The sequence below is a fragment of the Globicephala melas genome, chromosome 11, assembly GCF_963455315.2.
Source record: "Globicephala melas chromosome 11, mGloMel1.2, whole genome shotgun sequence".
NCBI classification, from domain to species: domain Eukaryota; kingdom Metazoa; phylum Chordata; class Mammalia; order Artiodactyla; family Delphinidae; genus Globicephala; species Globicephala melas.
The window spans coordinates 26484154-26506243 of record NC_083324.2 but is presented as its reverse complement, the minus strand read 5'-3'; the positions used below and the strand labels follow the sequence as shown (position 1 = coordinate 26506243).

The window sequence follows — 22090 nt, the reverse complement described above, 5'->3', positions numbered from 1 at the left end:
AAGAAGGGAAATAGAAGAAAACAAATGATTTTTCTAAAGTGTTTATTATAAGTAGTGGTTGTGTGATAACTACTTGGGGTGCAAATATCATAGACCATCTCCTTACCACTGAGGTAGGTCATATTTCTTGGCCTTTTAGTAACTTTCTGTATTAGATTCTTCTGAGTGCTTAACTTGTAACTCCTTTATTCTTTCTTACAAAGTGATGTGGGTGGTATAATTATTAACCCCATTTTACAGATAAGGAAACTGAGTGACAAGAGTTTAAGGGACTTACTTGTTCAAGATCACACACCTAGGAAGTGATCAAGCCAGCATATGATGAACTCAGTGAATCTGATTCCAGAACTTGTGTCATCACCTTTTATGCTGGACTCTTGCCTGGGGAAGAAGAATTTACCTCATTCAAAAACTGCAGTGAGGGCTTCCCCGGTGGCGCAGTGGTTGAGAGTCCGCCTGCCAATGCAGGGGACACGGGTTCGTGCCCCGGGCCGGGAAGATCCCACATGCCGCGGAGCGGCTGGGCCCGTGAGCCATGGCCGCTGAGCCTGCACGTCCGGAGCTTGTGCTCCGCAACGGGAGAGGCCACAACAGTGAGAGGCCCGCGTACCGCAAAAAAAAAAAAAAATTGCAGTGAGTGGTGTGAGATTAACTCAATGCTGTTGTGATCCATGAGTCTATGAAAATGAGGGAGTGATCCAAGGAGAACATCAAAAATGATGAGCATTTTGGAAAATACAGCTAATGATGAATGACAAAAATAATTAGAATGATTGAGCCTTTGAGAGGGGAGGGTATTTTTCTACTTGTGTTCATGGAATAACAGTAGTAGTAGTCATAAAAGTAGTAATAGACTATGGTGCCCATCTTTACTTTCTTTCTGCAGAGGAATTTTGTTTATGTTTCAGCAAGAAAAATATTTTTGCCTAAAGCTTGTGACTTTTTCAGATTTGCAATGGAAAATGCATATCCTCTTCTTCTTGGAAAGTTATGAGGGTGGGAGAAAAATCATGACTCTGCTGTTTACTATCCATAAAAGATTAGCTGAGATTTTTAAATTTCTTTGAGCCTGTGTTTTCTTGTCTGAACAAGAAACAGCAGTACATACGTATATGGTTGATGAGGATATTAAATGAGGTATGCCTATAGGGGTGCTTAGCATTCTGTCCAGCAACTACTTAACACATTTCAAGAGTCATTATTATGATTACTGTTACCATTATTCCCTGCAGGCAATGATAAGTCCTCTGACATGAGTTTTGGTCCTCTAATGGGCAGGTATTAAAGCTTGGTCATACTGACACAGATAACTTTTGTTTAAAACAAAGATGGAAGTAGAAATAGCAAAAGCATTTTATGATGTGAGTTCACCCTGGCCAACCACCCTTGAAATTTTATATCAGTTCTGATAGTTAATTAAGTATGATACTACTTGAATGCTAAAAATTCCATAGGAAGCCTATGGAATCTTATTTTGTGACGAAGTTTTAAGCCAAACAAAAAACACACATCCTTACATGTTATTGAAGCCATTTAAGACTGAAACATAGGTAAGTAAAGATGGCTTTACCCGATCATGGGGTGGAGAGATAATGCTATCTTTATTGTAAAATTAGAGATCTTGAAAATACTTCCACACCATCTCCTGTCCTGTGTACCAGTGACCCCATGCAAACCAAACACACAAATAAATATTACACAAACACGCTACTGGCTTTTGCTTTCACCCTCACTAGTTAAGAAAAGATTTGGAAATATAAGGTTAGTAGTATGAGCAGAGGGTGAAATATGTAATATTTTGAATGACTTTCACTCATTACGTACTTCCAGTACTTTAAATATCATAATGTGTGGGTAGTATTTCCTCCTGTATTAAGTTGCTATGGATAAAATTTTAAATTACTTTTTCCTTTTTGCCACAAGAGATATAGCAAGATTAAACCCAGGTATGTTATTCCCTGAGAATGAGATTTAATTTGCCTGAATAACTCAAGTCTGTCTACAGCAGGTTGGTACTTTGGTTTTTGGTAGTTTTGATTCAGGATTAACCCTCTTTGAGATTCAAAATGGTTTTTTGAATTTTGTTTATTTTCTTCTCATCAAATATTGGAGCTTGAACAAATTGGGCTTATGGTATATCCCACTACAAGGTAAGACCTGTGAATTCAGGAATTTTGTCAAGCTGTTTATAGTTTACAGAGCAATACTAACCCATATTAGCAGGCAGTCCTTACTTGTCGAATGCATAAGTCAAGGTTTCCCAACCTTGGCAACTACTGACATTTTCCATTTGATTCTTTGTTGTGGGCAGCTGTCTTCTGCATTGTAGGATGTTGAACAACATCGTTGGCCTCTACCCTCTACATGCCAGTAGGTGTCAGTAGCACCAACCCACCCCTCCCAGCTGTGACAACCTCATATGTCTCCAATTATTGCCAAATGTCTTTTGGGGGAGGGAAGGGTCCACATTGCCCTTTATTGAAACCACTGCAGCAAGTGAATGTATTGCCTTGACATGTCAAAGGAAATCTTCCAAACTATAAGTTCCTGGCTGAACACGAATGAAGAATTTGGAAGCTATTTGATTTACATAATCAATACAGGGCACTAAAATGGATCATTTACTCTCCACCAATGTTAACAGGATTATTGAATCACTTCGAGAGATTTGTTATTGTAAGAGGGAAATTATCTTTCGTCATCATGGGGCAGAAGAGAAGGGGTCACCCTCAGTCACTGAGAGTAATATTGTGGCAGTGTTTTATCATCCCTCCTACTTCTCCCAACCCAGTTCTTAAAGGAACCTAATGTTATTTCCAGGTCCGAATACAGAGGTTCTAGCCCCAATGTCTACAAAGTATTTAACATTGCAAATGGGATATGGAACTCTGGGTTATTTTGGTGACGCAGCTGTTGACAGCTCATACATTTCTGGAACGTGAGAAGCATCCTCTGACAATGTGCAATTGTTGTCTAAGCGACTACATTGCCATTTGCCACAGTTCTGGCTCCCTTCACGTGGTGTTTAGAGGACTTGGAAAATTTGCCACCGTATTAGCAAGGAGGAATGTTGGGTGTGAAGACAGGCCTGGGGGAATAGGCTCAGTCATCACACTTCATCCTCGCCAAGTTCTCAGCTCAAATGAAATGCAAGTGGGTGGTATTTTAAATAAATCAATCTCTCTGTCTAAAGAGATACAAATGTTTAGATGATCTTAGGCACATCACTTAGCCTTTCTAACCTGGATATACTATCCATAAAAGAGGGGATGGCGGTGATGCTTAAATGATGTATTTAAAGTACCTAGCACAGTGGCTGGCATGTAGCGAGAACTGAATTGATATAAGCTATTATGATAATTATCATCATTATTAAACATATGCAGGAGGTGTTACACCGCATAAGCTAGTTGACAATAATGGAAAGAGGAAGGATTCAAGGACAATGAAGTCACACAGGGTGGAATCTTGGTTCAGCTACTTACTAGCTGTGTGAACACTTGTATCAATCAGCCTAGGTTATGCTGCATTGTAGTAAAAAAAAGACTTTAACATCTCAGTTGCTTACAGCTACAACTTAATTTCTTGCTCAGCTCCGCATCCATCAAGGTCCAGTTGCAGCTCTACACTACATCAGTCTTATGCCAAGATCCAGGCTGTGAGTGCAGCCTCTGTGTAATATTGTACATTGTATTCATCATAGCAGAAGGAAATTAACAAGATGGCAAATCATGAAGAAGTTCTTAAAACTTCCGCTCAGAAATGCATTCATCACTTCTGCCCACAACCACTGACCAAAGCAAGTAACACTGCAACTCCTGAGTTCAAAGGGGCAAGGATATATAGCGGAGGGGCACTGCAGAGAGTGACAAGACGGTGCCACAATCGACCACGCCTCTAATGTGGGCCTCTGAGTCTTCACCTTTGCTTCTGTAGAAGTGTTAGCAGTCAGAAATTCAACTAATACACACGGAGAGATTATGATGTACCAGACTCTGCCCAAGATACGTTATCTACAAAACCTCATCGAGTCCTCATAACAACCAGCTAAATTAATGTTGTTGGCTCCCTTTGACAGATTTTTAAAAACATGAGGTCTTTAGGACGTTAGATAACCTCACACACAAAATCATATACAAAAATTGCAGGACACACAGTAAGTATTTGTAGTTGCATAATGGCTTATTTTTGAAACAACTTGTTTCTAATTGTTTTAGACTCTATCTGCATGTAGGAAGAGCAGTAGGAACAAAACTGGCTGGCTGCAGATGGTGCAACTAGCCCTCTGGAGTTCTGACTCACTAACTTTCTAGTTTTTCTCCAACAAAACCCACGGGCAGGGGGCATCTACATTGGGACACTCTTTCTTACCCAGTTTTGGCCCGCTGCCTCCCCTTCTCAGACTCTAAACTATTCATTTGCATCTTTCTCCCCAACTCCTGAATATTAATTACTCTCCCTCCTCCTCTTCCCCCCATCCCCCAACTCCAGACCTTTTTGGCAAATCTTATTAGTAAACAGATGGGCTATCTGTGTTGCTGGGAGACCACTTCATACATGGGTCCAGTCCAAAGGGAGTGAGAAGGAAGGGGACATATCAGCTACAAGGTGGAATGGCTAAGCGTGCTGAAGATGACTCCTCCTTCTTTTCTGATTATTTTGAATTCAACTCTGGCTTCATTCTCTGCACTCCCCTTCCATGGCCCTCAATTCCGTCATCCCTAAAATGAGAATAACACTACTACTAACCCATGGGGGTTTTGTGAATATTTAATGAAGTAATGTTTATAAAACCCTTAACACAATTTCTGATTCATAGAAAGAACTCAATTGTCTTGTTGTTGTTTACTAGTTTTGGCAAGCTTAGCAGACTAAGGGAGAAAGAGTATGAGTTGAGGTGGGGATGCACTCAGGCCTATTTATGACGGACTGGGGGAGCTTCATTCGAGGGTTGTATCCTAGGCAAAGTATCCCACTAGAAACAGCATGAGTTTTGAAGGAACTTGAATTCCAATCCCTGTTTAGCCCCTCATGAGCTATGTTAGCTTGGCTAATTCAGCCTCGCGAAGTCTATTTGTTTTTCCTACTTTAAAAAATGGACATTATAATTCTCTCCTGACCTCACACAGTGGCCATGGGATTACCTGCCTGGCACACTGTCCCATATTTTCATGACTTATTCGTTTCCCCTCTCCCCCTTCTAGCTCCCTTCCCCCTGGCCTGACCCTCTGCTTACCCCTGAGGTAACGGGCAGTGTTTAGCCTGTTCCTTGATGTATCCCAGCACCTGGCACTGCTTGGTCACATGGAGAACGTTCCATGAAGGCTGAGAGGAATGACCGAGTCAGCAGTCTTTCTCTGGTGTTCAGAAGTCACCAGAACGCACACACCTCCCCATGTAAGGTGTGGGCTGCCTCTCTCTCTTACCTGGAAACCCCGTCCTCAGGCAGGGGACCGTCTTCCTGAGGGTGCCGGCCTGCTTTCCCCAAACCTACAGCCCCAAAGTTGCCCTGGAGCCTCAGGGAACCGGGCGCGAGCGGCAGCGCCGCTCCCAAGGTCGCAGTTGGGCCTCGCCCACCTCCTCGTCCTCCCTTCCGGACCTCGCAGCTGGCCAATTGCAGCCTCCCCCGGGCCGCTGGGCGGGCTCCAGCGCCGTCCCGGTCTCCCGCCTCCACCGCAGCTCCGCCTCCCCACCCGCCCCTCCCACTCTCGCCGCCTGTGCTCACCTCAGCCGCGCGCAGGCTTCGAGAACCCAGCGTCCGCGAGCCCGCGCCCGGCACCCAGCACTCCCCGGCCTAGCTCCTCCGGCTCTTTCGGAAAGGGGGCTTCTGGCTCTGAGGACGAGGACGGTAGTGGCCCTCAAACTTCATTTTCAAAGGCACCACTGGTTGAGAAGAGCGAGCGAGGCGAGCTATGGACCCCGTGAGCCAGGTAGGACCGACTGGGCAGCGCGGGTGATGCCGCGGGACCCCCGGGCTCCGGATGCTGCGTCTCCAGACCCTTCCTCACGCTGTCTCTTTCTCTCTCTTGCCTCCTTGGTCCACAGCTGGCCTCGGCAGGCACCTTCCGGGTGCTGAAGGAGCCCCTTGCCTTCCTGCGAGCCCTGGAATTGGTGAGTAGCGGTGTGTGTGCGGGGAGGGGACCAAGGCGGCGAACCAGTAGGTGAGGAGAGGTCGGGTGCGATGCTGTCTGCTCGGTTCTGCTCCAAGCCTGGAATGCAAAAGCCGCTTCCTTCAATCCTCCCCACTCCCCAGGTGCCATTCCGGGATGGCGGGGATAGGATGTAGGGTCCCGGCTTGGAGGCGGGAACGTGGACGAGTTTTTGCAGGCGCTTAGACGAGGTGTCATGTCTCATGTCACCGAGGCGCTTGCACACGCTCAGGGGCTGGGGAAAGAAGCCTCCTGGGGAGACCGGGAGGGGAACAGATGGGGGAGCTGCCGCTGGGCTCTGGCTGCTCACCTGGATTATTGCGGGGGTGAGGGCGTGAGAGGAGGGACCGGGGCTGAGCAGAGTAGCGAGCGGGGAGGGCTTTGCCAAGCTGGGAAAGTTGGTGAGCACTGGGGCAGCTCTCCGCCCCGCCCGGGATGCTTGGAAGCGCTGTGATCCGCGCTCCGCAGCCGGAGCTCCAGGGAGAGAGAAGCTTCGAGGCTGTGAAAGATACTGCCGTCGAGAGCGGGACTCCTTCTTCCCATCTCAGAGTTTCTCTACCCTGGCTGCTCTCGAGGGCTTTTCTGATTTCTTCTAGAACCTCCCAGCCTTCTCTGTGGAGCTTGCTTCAGCGACGGGGCTTTAGGAAGTTATAGTACTCTTCTCTTCGGTCCCCTTAACAAACAACTTGATAGTCCTAGGGCAACTTATCTGTTGGCAGAGGAGTGAGGCGCAGAAACAGTTACCCAGGGGACCACAGAGCCATGTTAGTGTCAATGCTTGCATGATGGTTATTCAGAGTGAAATCTGCGGGTCACACGTTCTCTTGCTAGGAGCTCTGAAAGGCAAGCGAACCTATCTGAACAGAAAGTTCAGAGCCCGTCATGTAGCATTAATCACAGGCCCTACCACCGACTAGCTGGGAAGTTATGTAAGAGCGTGTTCTGTCCTCCCAGATCTTAGCTCCAAGGCCCAGTATCCAGCTTTGGCAACACAAACTGTGGTACATGCTTACGTGGATGATCTACAGGGTAATCACATTTGCCTTGTTTGTAAACCTGCATAAAAATGCACTAATATATCAACCACACATAACATCAGGACAGCATTTGGAAGGCTTGAACTATTGGTTTGGGGATAGCTATTCTAAAACTGTTTTCCTCACAGCCACCGGTTAAAGCAAGCAGGAGTCACAGTCTGGGCAGCTTTCAGTTGACTTTCTCAGAGTTCTGTCCACATTTGATCATTCAGCCATTCAACAAACATTCTCTGTGGAAGAGTGATTTTTTTGCTCAGTGTAAAGGCTCCATTGTCAAGCCATTGTCTCTCAAAACAAAATTCAAAGGCCTGACATCATTTCTGACAGAATCTCTTATTGTTTCACACTGTCACTCACCTGAAACATTAGTTTGTATCCCCTTCAGTTGCAACGTTATTTCATGTCACTCCCCACACACAGCCTCTATGAGTATCTTTCAGAGTGTGGTAAACCTGGATGAATTTTTTTTTCCATGCAGATTTCTGGACACAAAATAAAAATATTGGGAATGTGGGTGCCCAGGAATCTGGATTTTAAACAAACTCCCCAGATAATTCTTATGCACATTAAAGTTAGAGGACTACCACCCTAAGCTATACAAGGAGCCCCCCAAACTCCAAAGCGCTTTTTACCTTAAGGCTCTTGTTATTCTTATTAATACTATATGGAATGCCCTCACAGCCCAAGCTGAGAACAAATGTTTGTCTTTTAACCTCAGCTTAAAGATTACCTCCTCAGTGAAGATTTCTCTCATATTTGGTTCTTCCCCTTTCCTCTACCCCAAACTGAATGATTCACCCCACTCTTTGGGCTTCCATGACATCTTATCCATTCATTTATTCATGAGAATTTATCACACTGCCTTATAGTTTTTTCTTGGTGTGTGTGTGTGAGAGAGAGAGAGGGAGAGAGAACTTATTACATTTAAAATATTTTTTTGATTTATGTATAGTTGGTTTCCTCTCTTCTGGGCCTCTGAGGCTCTAAGGAAGAAGGTATTTTGCTTGTAAATCAGCGATTAGCCTCTCATTTGTGGGAGAGAAGCTGAATAATGGACCAGTGAAACCTTAAAAGGTCAGATAAGTTAGTTGATCACTACCTTTTGAAAGAGCTAAGGTCAAGAGATGAGAGCAGGGACATAGAAGCTTTGAGAAAGTTTATCAAAATGGAGAAAGGAAAATATCTCTTCTGTGCATGCCATGGGTGAAGAGTCACTCTGAGGTCTTTGTTTTCTGTGGGAGAGAGTGAGGAGAGAGTTCTAGCTCTTGGATGGCAGGAAATTTGTTCTGCTTGCCTCTGTGTTCCCCACAGGTGCCTTTCATGGTGCTCGGTAAACAGTAGTGATCAGCAAAAAGTGTAAATTGACCGTGACAGAGCACTAAAACACCTGGTTTCTCCTGTTCTGTGGGGCGACAGCTTCAAAGTTGGTAGTCTTGAAAGACTTTGAACTACAATCCTTTTTCTTTTTCAGTATTTATTCTGTAGAAGTAAAAGTGTATGTAAAGATCTATACTCAAGGCTATTTACTGCAACATCCTTTGTAGAGGAAAGAACTAGAAACAATTAGTAAGTCCGTTAATAGGAAAATCGTTAATGTATGATTCATGCATGCTGTGAAATATTATACTGTCGTTAAAAAGATGGGTTAAATTGATATGCATTGTGCTGGCAGTCAGCATAGGTAACTGTGTTTGATAAAATTATTAAGTGCAGAAGAATGAGTTTCATTCTTAGTATTTGATGAAATTGTTATGTGGAAAAAAGTGGTTTTCGGTTTTCCTTCTTTTAATCAATGCATGGGAAATGTATTCAGTCAGATTTCAGACTAATGTATAGCATATAATATTTTTGTAAAAAGAAAATAAGAAAATATAGTTATGTATGTGAATGTGGGCACGTGTGTTTGTAATTTGTATAACCATAGATGTATACCTCTGAACTGTTAAAACTGATGTTTTTCCCAAAGGGTGTAATTTGAGATTCAGTGGGGAGAGAAGAGGGTGAAGGAAAGCTGTGGTCTTCAGGAAGAATCACAGGCGTATCACTTGTCCACAGTTGTGCGAATGAGTAATTAAAAAAAATAACTTATATTTTAAATGATCTTCTATGGATTGACCATTTGAAGCAGTATTACTTCTAAATACATCCTCCACTTTGAGATTTATTGCCTTGGGGGGAAAATGCACTTTATTGATGTGTTCTTTGCTTAGGAAAGGCTCATGTATACAGTAGATTTAAAGTTTAAAAAACGTATAAAAGTCAAGTCTTCAGGGAAAAAGCTTTAGCCAATTTCAAAGACCTTTAGGCAAAACTTCCAAATCCTTAATCTCTACTTAAATGAGGTCAGGGGACTTTCCGCTATCTTTTGGGTCAAAACCAAAATTCAGGACACAGCACTGACTCTGGTGGTCTGTTTTGTTTATTCCCTGATGATAAAATAGGTCCAGAAAAATGTCTTAAACCATCATTTGGAGATGGTAAAAAAAATTTTTTTAATTGAACTTACCTTATTTCTCAGACTTACTAAATTGGTGTAGAATCCTGCCTTCCACTGATCATTCTTATTTTGCTACTTCAATTCTTTGCCAGTAGAATTTTGGCCTGCTTTTTTTTTTCCTTTTAAAGCATTTTTCTTAATACATTCTTTTTTCTGTCTACTATTTACAAGGCTCTGGATTTGCACCTGTGGATTTATGTGTAATGGAATGTAGGGACCCCAACAGTTCCAAATTGTCCAGGACTTGAGTTGGTGCACATGTAAGGGCATCAAAGGGACTTCAGCTCCCCCAAATGATATTTGCTTGGCTGGCAGGTCCAGACTCCGTCCCTCTAAAATTAACTGCTGGGGCAACTTGCTTGATTCCTCTAATTCTTATTCTCTGACCTCCATCCCCCATTTTGCTACCATTTCTGCTACAACCCCTGGGCTCCATATCTCCATTCTGCCTTTCCTTTCTGCCTTTCCAAAGGAGGCCAGCTTATCCAGAGATGCAGCATGTCTGATGTACGAGGCATAGAGCTCCTTGATTTAAATGGAGATACCTGCTTCTCTAATCTTCATTCCTGAATCTGAATTCTGATCTATGTTTTTCAAACGTCATACTGCTTGCTTGATATGAATAGTATTTCTGATCATGTTATTGATAATAACACAGTAAGCATGTTTGATATAATAAAATATAATATAATATAGTTATCATTTTAAACTCTTAAGGAGAGAAGTAACAGTAGCTACCTCTGTCATGCAGCCTTCATATGAGGCACTATATTCCAGTGCTTTCCATACATCATCGTATTGAATCTGTATGGCTTACATTCCCATTTCACCATGGAATTCAGGGGATGTTTATAACTCATCAGGGACAAAATTGTAGGAAATGGCAAAGCCAAGATTTGACATTCTCACTCCAAACTGTGTTCTCTTAAATGCTACACTCTTCTGCTTCCTTCAGTGCGACAGGCACCTGCTGTAACTTATCCCTAATCCTCAGAAACGTTAAAAGGCAGGTGCTATCCGATTTTGCAGTGTTTATCTCACCCACTCTGATGTGTATTTCAGGCGTCTTCTGAAAATGCCAAAGAGTGTTTATATTTAGAGACTAACTCAAGAGACGACAATTGTCTTTGATATTGTTTTATTTTCTGTTGGTTATTAATTAACCAAGGTAGAGTAGGTTCTAATTAAAAATCAGTATCTTTTCATTTAAAATACATAGAAAAAGATTTTGATTATAAAGCCAATAATTTAACCTTATTTTATGGGTCGTTTTTTTCTATTTTTTTAAAAATACCTGTGCATGAGTCAGACAACTCTTCTTTTCTAAGCATAAATAACACAGGAATTCTAACATACAACTTGTTTAAATTATGAGCTGCAATCTGCCACTGAGGGTGGGATATAATTTCAAAGCTACATTAATTTGGATTTAATTATAACTGCCAGCTTCTCAAGTGACAAAAATCATGTATAAATGAAATATGAATCAATAAATACACTTTTCATAAAAGAGCAGCTCCCCAGTGGGCTAATGGATTTGTCCCTTCATGCTTTTCTGAGTTTCATTAAGACATTGGTATTTTGCGCCACGAATACAGAAAAAAAGATTAAAATACTGCGTATGGATTTGAATCCCAATTTTATTCTTCCACTAGCTTGGTGACCTTGGGCAAGTTATTTAACTGTATTAGGTATCATTTTTTTCTCATCTGTAAAATGGGACTGATAACATCAATAGTTGCTACTTCAAAGGATTGCTATAAATGACTTAATTCACATAAACCACCTTGCATGGTGCCTGGGCTATAAAAAGTGCTCAGCAAATGATTGTGAAGGTGATGATGATGACATGATGATGATGATGGTGATAATGATGATAACAATTTGAGTGATTCTGGGAATGATGAAAAAGGAAGAAGTAGAAATCTACCGGAGAGTAATTTATAACATTATGGCAACTTCTTGCAAGTTAGAGCCTTGGCAAAGTTCTGACGTAGAAAATCTATATTCACAGTTATGTGTGTGCCTCTTTTGAGCCCCTCACCACTTATACCTTGCTGCCAGGGATTTTTTTTTACCATAGCATGTGTGACTCTCTAGGGAATTGCTCCTTGGAATAATTGCATTCAAGGAACATTCCAGAGAGGCCAGTGTTGAACCTAAAGGAAAAGAAGAATTGCAGGAACTTAGTTCTAAGGAATTTTTTGCTGAGGTGTGGGGAGACAGTTTTCCTGATCTTTCTGAAATCATAATCCATAGACATTGCTTATTCTTGGAAGAGTTACATGTATCCAACTGAATTCTCCAGGGTGTAGACAAAGGTTCTTATAGCATCAACCACTATAAGGTGCTTACTAACCACACCCTAATACCCAGGTACACCTGGCTCTTGGGAATCACCCAGATAAAAGTAGGAGAAGAACCCAGCTCTCATGCTCAAGTAGAAACATTACCCTTAGTTCTCTGTTCCCCAGAGGATTCACATTTCCTCCTGATTCAAGTAGGAAAAATAGTTTTATGTTAATATAAAAAAATAATAAAAAGCCTCTAAGGAATATATCTACAACACAATGACTTTCCTTTGAGTCTTCTCCTTCTGTCTTTGACCTTGGCTGTATTTGTAATTATTCTCGTTCATTCTATTAGCTTAGCCATCCTGTGAGAACCTCACTTCCTCACTGAATTTTGGGGACAACACCCCTTGCCTACCTTCTCATAGTTTTGGAAATTTTGAGTAAGAACAAGCAAGTAAAACACTTTGTAAACTACTAAATGTCCTCCAAAAGTAAAAGATAGTTGTGATCATGATGATGGTGATGATAAGAGGCAATTTTCTCCAATCTAGGAGACTCTGGATATCATGGGATAATTGATGAAGACTGGGGTGTGAAGTATCTCTGCTCCCTGCGGGGCTGAGCCCTTCTCAACCACTCTCCATCCTCTAGCTTTTGCCCCAGTCTTTTTGATCTCTTTGGAACCTGCTGTCTGTTGAAACTGATGCATCATCAAAACTTGGAGGAAATCCACCCTCAACCCTTTTCACTCTCACACTAAAAGCCTGTTTCTTGCTCTGTACACATTTCACCTTTATTAGATATTTCGGGGGCCTGGTTATGGTCTCTTGCTGGGCTGATGGATTTTGCACATGCCCCTTCCTGTGCTTAGAACACACACTCTCTCTTTTCACCAACCTCCCTTTGGCTGGCAAATTCCTCTTCTCTTTTCAGGTGTCAATTTAGACATCACTTCTTTTGGACTTTTTTTTTTTTAATTTATTTATTTTTGGCTGCGTTGGGTCTTTGTTGCACGTGGGCTTTCTCTAGTTGTGGTGAGCGGGAACTACTCTTCATTGCGGTGTGCGGGCTTCTCACTGCAGTGGTTTCTCTTGCTGAGGAGTACGGGCCCTAGGTGCGTGGGCTTCAGTAGTTGTGGCTTGCGGGCTCTAGAGCGCAGCCTCAGTAGTTGTGGCACGTGGGCTTAGTTGCTCTGTGGCATGTGGGATCTTCCCGGACCAGGGATTGAACCCATGCCCCCTGCTTTTTTTTTTTTTTTTTGCGGTACTTGGGCCTCTCACTGTTGTGGCCTCTCCCGTTGCGGAGCACAGACTCCGGATGCGCAGGCTCAGCGGCCATGGCTCACGGGCCCAGCCCCTCTGCGGCATGTGGGTTCTTCCCAGACCGGGGCACGAACCCGCATCCACTGCATCAGCGGGCGGACTCTCAACCACTGCGCCACCAGGGAAGCCCGGCAGGTGGATTCTTAACCACTGCGCCACCAGGGAAGTCCAACATCACTTATTTTGGGAGGGCCTCTCTGAGTAGGGAGGTCCCTCCAGATGAAGTCAGTCTCCTGATGGCTCCCAGAGCACACTATTTAGTGACTTTTTTTTTTTACATTTTAGCTCCTCAAACAGACTAAAGGCTCTGTGAAAACAAGGATCTTGTTTGTCTTGTTCATCAGTACATTCTAAGTATCTAACACAGTGCTTGACACATGGTAGGAACACCTCCAGGGGCATTCATAAGTCCCACCAAAACACCCAGGCAATTGAACATAGGAACCAGGCAATTGACAATATTCAATATCCTGAGATAAACCATAATGGAAAAGAATATAAAAAAGAATGTATAGGGCTTCCCTGGTGGCTCAGTGGTTGACAGTCCGCCTGCCGATGCAGGGGACACGGGTTCGTGCCCCAGTCTGGGAGGATCCCATATGCCTCGGGGCGGCTGGGCTCATGGGCCATGGCCGCTGGGCCTGCGTGTCCGGGGCCTGTGCTCTGCAACGGGAGAGGCCACAGCAGTGAGAGGCCCGCGTACCGCAAAAAAATAAATAAATAAATAAAAGAATGTATATATATATATAAAACTGAATCACTTTGCTGTACAGCAGAAATTAACACAACATTATAGATCAACTGTACTTCAATAAAAAACCTAAAACATCCAGGCAGTAGGTGCTTAGTAAGTACTGGTTGAAGAAAGTGAGGGAAAAAAGGAGAGAGGAAAGAGAATAGAGAATGAATAAATGAATCCTTGAGAACACATTGGGTGGAGTGTCAAGTGCCTTTCATGATCTCCATTGTGAAGAGGAATTGTAGGGACTCCCATAGAAACAAAGGTTTAGCTGTCAGTCTTGGTGGTGGAGGAGAGTAACTCCTGACTCAACTGTCAAGGAAGGAGGGCAGCTGCAGGCATGCCCACTGCACAGCGCGGAAGGAGAAAGAACTCTTAGGGAAAATAATCGCACGAGGAGTGGCACAGGCGTAGGCTGCAGGTCTTCGGTTCAAGGCAACGCCTTAGCAAGAGTGTTGCCGGTATCGTGCCTTGGCCGCCATCCCACTGCCTTCTTGGTGTGTTCCCTTTCTCCTGCTCGTTGAGCTCATTCTTTCTGTGATTCTCATCTCACGTCCTAAGAGAAGGAATACGATTGGCTCAGTGGATAATTTGTTCAGGGGACACAACCGTCGGCCCCAGGCCATATCAGGCTACGGATTGGCTGCCCTGGGCCAGAGGTTCACTGCGAGTCCCTGTCACTTGTGGCCTGAATACAAAGTGTCATGAGATTCAAAACATGTCCCCTAGACTGTTCTTTAAGTCCCGGGCACTTTAGGCACAGGGAGAGGTGTATGTGTCTTGTGGACGAAGAAGGCGGAACTGGTAATTTTCTTAAGGAGAAGACATTGCCTCTTTGAGATTTGGGGAGCAGGCTTCCTGGAATTCGCTCTGACGAGGGGCCATTGGGGGAATCCACACCGATAATGTGATCTGGAGGGGCTGTGCCTTTGCCCTTTCAACACGTGGGCTCTGCCAGCTGGTGCCGCTTGTTCATCAGTTGAAAAGCCTCTTTCTGAGAATAACGACGGGGTTTTTCCTTAGGCTATCTCATGACTCATGAAGGAAAACGTATAACCCCAAACCACACATATTTCATCTTTGTTCATAAATTGGTAGGTTAATTCAACACTGGCCCTTAACATTAGAAGACTACATTAATGAGTACCTCAGTTATCTGCTTGTGTTTATTAACATGGTAGAAGAACATGAATGGATGGGGGGGGTTAATTTAATATCCCTATGCAAATAAAATTTTTTATCTTGAATGTTTACTCATGGGAGAGTCATTGGCTTGCCTGGTGTGATGGGTCCTGTTTGTTTCAGGAGGGTATGGGGGAGGAATTGGTTGACAAGCAAGAATCCTATGAAAAACCTGGAAGGTAATATGGGGCTTGAAGGAGCCTGGGCTTTGGAATGAGCTTTTTGCTGGAAGCCTGGCTCTTCTCTCCAGCCATGGGACACTGAGCAGATTACGTGATTGTGCTTGTTCTCAGGTCCGAGGCCGTCAAATGAAGGTCATGAAAGTCACATCTTTGGGTTACTGTGAGGGTTCAGTAAGAGAGTGTTTATAAAACCCCCAGCAGAGCATCTGGTTTATATTGAGGCTCCCTAACTGTAACTAAGGAAGAGGTTGTTAAAGACAATGATATGTTATCTGTAAATAAAATTAAGCATTCCAAAATTTTTCAGGAGAGTATATACATAAAGTTTGGTCAATATATTATCATCATATTGTTTTTTATTTCTATTCTCTCTTCATTGTGAGATAATCATAAAATATACACAAATAGTAGTAACACTAATACATAGAGACAAGGACTTAACCTAAGTGCCCTACATGTGTTATTTCACTTGATCTCACTTTACTTTTGAAGGACCAAATAATAACCCTTTTTATATGTGAAGGAACTGAGGCCTAGAGAGGGCAAACAACTTGCTTAAAATCATATAGCGAGCATGTGAGAGAGCTAGGACTTGAACCCAGGCATCTAGATGCCAGGCCCCTTGATCTTAATCATTTTTCCATATCACGCACCACCCATTAGTAGTGATCACTCATTACCTCTGAATCTTGAAGTTAAATGATTTCCCCAATGAAAACAGCCAGGACAATATATATAATTGCTTCTTAAAGTCATGTCTTCTTATTCCTCATTCAGGTTCCTTTCTGCTATCTCATGTTGTCAGAGCACAAAGAAAAATATAAATGCTCATCCCGATAAAGACTAAGGATGTCCAGACCTTCTCAGGGACCTTTTTCCTTCTCAAAAATACTCCTAACCCCTGAGAAAATTTTAGTGGTCTGTGTATCTTTTCTAACAAAATCTTTATTCACTGATCCATTGCATAAAGAAATTCAGGTTTAGAAATGTGTTGTTGAAACATGCCTGTAAAGAGTTTTGTAGAAGTCAGAAAGGATCCAGATATTTAGCAAGATGATGAACACTTAAATTTTCTTTGGATGCCTGATAAATTACTTGAGTCAAACAGATTCCATCATGGATGCAGGAAGAGCAAATGAACTGTCTGCCCATTGTGTGTGTGTGTGTGTGTGTGTGTGTGTGCGTGCGTATGTGTGTGTGTGAGCTGCCATCCTTTGGATTTGTTACTTTGAAGGATTTGTGTGCCAAATAAGAAGACATACCCCCTATGGCTTTAACAAGAAGCACTCACACATCCATCTTGTCTACCATGAGACTGCCTTTCTGTCCCTGACTCTCAACTTCTTGAACTGTAAAATGAGGATAAAATCTAGAACACAGACTTGTGAAATAAGCTGAGCCAACATGTATGGAAGTTCCCATAAGAGGGCTCAATAAATATTGAATGTTCCCAGATCTAGAAAACTAAAGCTCAGGTGTCTGGGGACTCTTTACTATAGGAGCAATGCCTGATGTGTTACTTTTACTTTTCATCTACAGTTGCAGTTATCTGAGGAAAGGGAGAAGGCATATGTTCATGTTTCATAATCATTGACTAGACTGTGTAGAAGAACTTTTGTCATCAGAATCGCATCACAGATTCTATTTATGAAGGAACTGAAAGCAAAACATGAATATATGTATTTGAAATCTATTTTAGATGACGTGCTTCATTGGTTAAAAAAACAAAGAATATATATGAAATTGTTTGTGGCATTAAACTCTAACCTAGAGTTTAGAGGGAAAAGTATAGTCTTTCTGGGGCAAAGACTATGCTTATTAGCAAGAATGATAAATTTGAAGTATATATATTATTTATACTTTTTATTACTATTTTAAATTGCTGGCCCTTTTTGTTTTCTTTTTAATGCCTGGCTTTATTCATTACATTTCCCTCATTTGGTAACAGAAAGAATGACTGGGTTTGACTGTCAGCTCCACCTCTGACAAGCTAGGTAACCTTGGGCACCTTACTTAACCCCTTTGGGCCTTTCATATACATAAGAGTAGAAATAATAATAATTAGCAGGAAGAATTATCGTGTTGGTTAAATGAGATGACACTTGCAAAGAGTGATGGCTCATAGCAAGCACTCAGTACATTTTTATTTCCTTTCCTTCTTTCCCTCAGAATGTGTTTTACTGCCAATGTAAATTTCTAAAGAATTTGTGAAATTCTGGAAAATTTCACAAGTCTTTTTGTTTCTCTAGGTGTTCCTTGGTGTTCTCATGTTCTCTCTTTCTCTCTCTCTCTCTCTTTCATACACACACACATGCACACACACGCATTCTTTGTACTAAAGGCCATAAAGAGCAGGTACCTAAGCCAAACGAATTCAAACGGGACAGTATGATCCGGCAGGTGTGGTCGTCAAGGAGAATGATTAGAGTAGACCATCAAGTCCTAGATCAGTGTCCCAGACACATTGGAGCCCCAGGCTGTCTGCAGGCTTTGGCTAGATGACCATGAATTTGCTTTTCTGAAAGGAATAACATACTTTTTTATTTTAAAGAAAAAGCCCCCATAAACAGTGGGAGTTCACTAAATGGCTGTAAATAAATGCGCTCTTGTTATGTGCCAGGCTGTCCTAAATCAGTGCTATGTACATTATATATACAATTTACAATTTCATTCAACTCTTACATTGACCTCATAAGGTCCACTTGCCCAAAGCTACTGAGCTGATAGATGACCAAGGCAGAATTTCAAGCCACGTATGTTTGACCTCCTGCCTCTCCCAAGCTGCTGTGATCTAAACATGCTACGTATATGGGTATTGGGGGGTGGATTTCTTTTGACTTGCTATTTACAGTCATTTTTATGCATAAGTTATTTGTTTAGTAATTTAAAATCACAAAACTATAAGCAAAAGTTAGTAAAGCAAAATTACTCAATGTCCTTCTACTGAGAGACAACTAAGGTTAATATTTGGAAAAATATTCTTTCAGACATGTTGATGTACCGTTTTTCCCTGAAAAAAAAATAATGCGTTAGATTGCTAGGGCTGCCATAACATAGTACCACAAACTGGGTGGGTTTAACAACAGAAATTTATTGTCTCATAGTTCTGGAGACCAGAGATCTGAGATCAAGGTGTGGGTAGAGTTGGTTCCTTCTGAAGACCACGTGGGAGAAACTGTTCTTTACCTTTCTCCTAGTTTCTGGTGGTTTGCTGTCAATCTTTGGTGTTCCTTAACTTGTAGATGATGTATTGCCTGAATTTCTGCCTTTGTCTTCACATGGTGTTCTCCCTGTGTGTGTATCTGTGTCCACATTTCCCTCTTTATATAACACAAGTCATATTGGATTAGGGCCCACCCAATGCCAGTGTGACTTCATCTTCACTAATTACATCTGCAATGACCCTATTCCCAAATAAGGTCACATTCTTAGGTACTAAAAGTAAGGATTTCAACATATGAATCTTGGAAGGACACGCTTCAACCCATAACAGATGGGTTCTTAGAATAGATACTACTTTGTCATCTGCTTTGCCACTAGATAAAATATCTTTCTTCACAATTTTAATGGCTGTGTATTATTACACTGTATGCCTATACTAGAAATTATTTAACTAGTCTCTACTTTTAATAGTTTTTAAATGGATATTATTTTTAAACCCTGTAAACAATCCCTTCTTAAAGATAAATGTTTACTGTACCTCTGTTATTATTTACTTAGTTTCCACATGTAGAATTTCTTGTTCAAAAGGTTATGCATTTTTAAGGTATTTGAAACAAATGCCAGATTGCCCGCCAATGAGGTGCTTCCACTGTGGGCATTACCAGTTAAAAGGTTTCCTAATTTCATAGACGAAAATGTAATCTTGATTAAATTTGTACTTCTTTAATTTGCAGTGAGATTGCACATTTTTTTATAAGATTGTTCATCTTCTCATTTTCATTTGGAAACATTTTAATGGACAGAATGGATTTGTAAAGCAGTAGCTGAGGCTGCCAAATTCATGATGCTGTTCACGTGGGCTTTTAAGCTGCTGCCTTAATCTTTCTTGGTCATTGTACTACTCCACCATTTGGAAATTACTTACATTGCTGTACTCTGACTTGGGTAGAGAGGCAAATACTGAGCCTTCCTTTCTCTGAATCATTATATAAGAATAGATTTATGTAATATTTAGCATACCAAAGTTAACTTCTGTGTTATGAATCTTTAATAATATAATTTTATAATCTAAATTTATCATCCAATTTGCATTTATTTATATTTTTAATATTAAACTTATTTATCATCAGTAACTTATTTCACCTTAAATGATACTCATAAGTGTTGGTCCATACTCAGTACCTTTCTGAAATGTGAAGCTCACGCATAGGTATGTAGTGACTCAGGCATACAGATTTATACATACCTTCTTCGGGTTTGAGGCACTTGGAACTTTAATAACTCTTTTGAGGGGAAGGCAGAGTGGATGGCGTGCTATTGCATCATCTGAGGAATCGTGGGGTGTATCTGGCTCATGATTGTAGAATGCCCTTTCAATAAAATAAAATGAATTCAGCAGCTGCCTGATGCCAAGGGCATTTCCTCTCTCTCTTGGATCACATTCCTGACCACACTTGCTATTAACAATGATAACATTATGGTTGCACTCTGCCTCTGCCTCACGCAGGGCTATTTTGGGCCACCTTGGCCTCTCTGAATTAAAATAACAGTTGTTAACATTCACTGTATACTTACTGAGCTCCAGGCCCTGTGCAAAATGCTTTCAACAAGTATGCCATTTAATTCTAGTGACTCTATTACAAGGCATACATCATTATTTCCCCTTCTTTAGGCAAGAAATCTGAAGATTAGAAAAACAAGTTTAGTTGTGTATGGTTTAAGTGTGTGTAGTTGATAACAAAAGAGCTGAGATTTGAACCCAGGTCTTCAGTACTTCGGAAAGATACTGTGTGCTTCACCTAGCAGTTGTAGAGGAAGAAGAGTTCCCATTCTCTCCCAGAGACCAGATCCCTATGGGAAGAACCATCCCAGCCAACAGGGCTGCTGTCTGTAGCCCTCAGTGAACCCAACTGAGGGACAGTCCCAACCATTTAGCCAGACCGATGGTACCTGTCAGGGCAAAATCCACCAAGGTGGTGGTTTGACTGAACCTACTTATTTGTCTCAGTTAGGTGGGGAATTCTCTTGTGGGCCGGCAGAGCAAAATTCTTGAGTTCTCTTTGCAGCTTTGCAGTTCAAAGGCAAGTACTTTTTTTTAAACAAGCATGTCTAAAAGCGAAAGAGTGGCATGGACATATATACACTACCAAACGTAAAATAGATAGCTAGTGGGAAGCAGCCACATAGCACAGGGAGATCAGCTCGGTGCTTTGTGATGACCTAGAGGGGTGGGATAGGGAGGGTGGGAGGGAGGGAGACGCAAGAGGGAGGAGATATGGGAACATATGTATATGTATAACTGATTCACTTTGTTATAAAGCAGAAACTAACACACCATTGTAAAACAATTATACTCCAATAAAGATGTAAAAATAAAAAAGCATGTCTAATGAATTCACTTGATAAAACAATAAATGAAAGAAAGCATGGTTTTTATTTGCTTTGAATTGTAAAAGCAATTCTGATTTGTAGAAATCAGTACCACAGTGGCCTAGGCAAAGGATGGAAAATACTCAAAAAGAGCCAGGGACTGGTTGCTCCCTGCCTTTTCAGTTTGTCAGGAAGGTCTCCGCCACCCCTTAACTGACCCCCATCTGCTTGTAAAAATGCAAAGATCCTTGAGCTTGTAAACCTTTTGTTTTATTGCCTTGTTTGGGGCGACACTCAGTTTCCTCTCCCATACTGGTTAGCCTGCCTTGGAAGAACCTGGGGAACATGCCCATGGCCATCTGACTGGTAAATGTTGGGGGCCAGAATGCAAACCAGGTTTGCTGGGGGCCAGGCAGCTAACGTGTGAGGAAGCAGGAAGCAGGCTGCCGTAAGAGGCAACACTGCTGACCAGAGGTGATGGCATTTCTGCCTATAGATGCAGCTGCTTCCACTCTAGCCAGCTGTTGTTGAGCAAAAGCATAGGCCTAAAGTGTCTAGAAATTTCCACTTTTCTTAAGAAAACGGCAATAAGAATTCTGGTGCTATCCTTGGGAGGTTTTTTGTTTTTTTTTTTTAAATTTATTTATTTTATTTATTTATTTTTGGCTGCGCTGGGTCTTTGCTGCTGCTGGCGGGCTTTCTCTAGTTGCGGTGAGCAGGGGCTACTCTTCGCAGTGCGTGGGCTTCTCAATGTGGTGGCTTCTCTTGTTGTGGAGCGCAGGCTTCAGTAGTTGTGGCTCATGGGCTCTAGAGCGCAGGCTCAGTAGTTGTGGTGCACGGGCTTAGTTACTCGGCAGCATGTGGGATCTTCCTGGACCCAGGGCTCAAACCCATGTCCCCTGCATTGGCAGGCGTGCTACCAGGGAAGCCTCTCCTTGGGAGGTCTTAATGTTGGAACTGTCTTCTATGTTTCAAACACCAGGAGGCCCATACTTTGCAGAATACACAAAGCATGGCTGACTTCTGGATGTAGCCCACAGTCTCCAGCTTGTTCCCACTGAACCCCAGAATCCTGGCACCTGGAGGCTTTGTCTCTGTGCCCCCAAGGACCTGGCCCAGTTCTCTTGCACAGAAAGTTCTCAGGAACCATTTGACT

The 22090-nt window shown here is 42.3% G+C and overlaps 2 protein-coding genes across 2 annotated transcripts in view; one reads left to right on the top strand and one right to left on the bottom strand.

The window, feature by feature from the left end:
* The window catches only part of CADPS (calcium dependent secretion activator), an 804342-nt gene extending 798770 nt beyond the window's left edge, over positions 1-5572 (bottom strand). Inside the window, exon 1 of the mRNA XM_060307918.1 lies at positions 5427-5572. The gene's annotated coding sequence lies outside the window, so the exon portion shown is untranslated. The remainder of the gene's footprint in view (positions 1-5426) is intronic.
* Positions 5573-5700: 128 nt separating this feature from the next.
* The window catches only part of SYNPR (synaptoporin), a 291929-nt gene continuing 275539 nt past the window's right edge, over positions 5701-22090 (top strand). The window contains exons 1-2 of the mRNA XM_030867625.2: positions 5701-5930; positions 6046-6111. Of these exons, the coding sequence (XP_030723485.1) occupies positions 5913-5930; positions 6046-6111 (84 nt within the window). The 5' untranslated portion in view covers positions 5701-5912. The remainder of the gene's footprint in view (positions 5931-6045; positions 6112-22090) is intronic.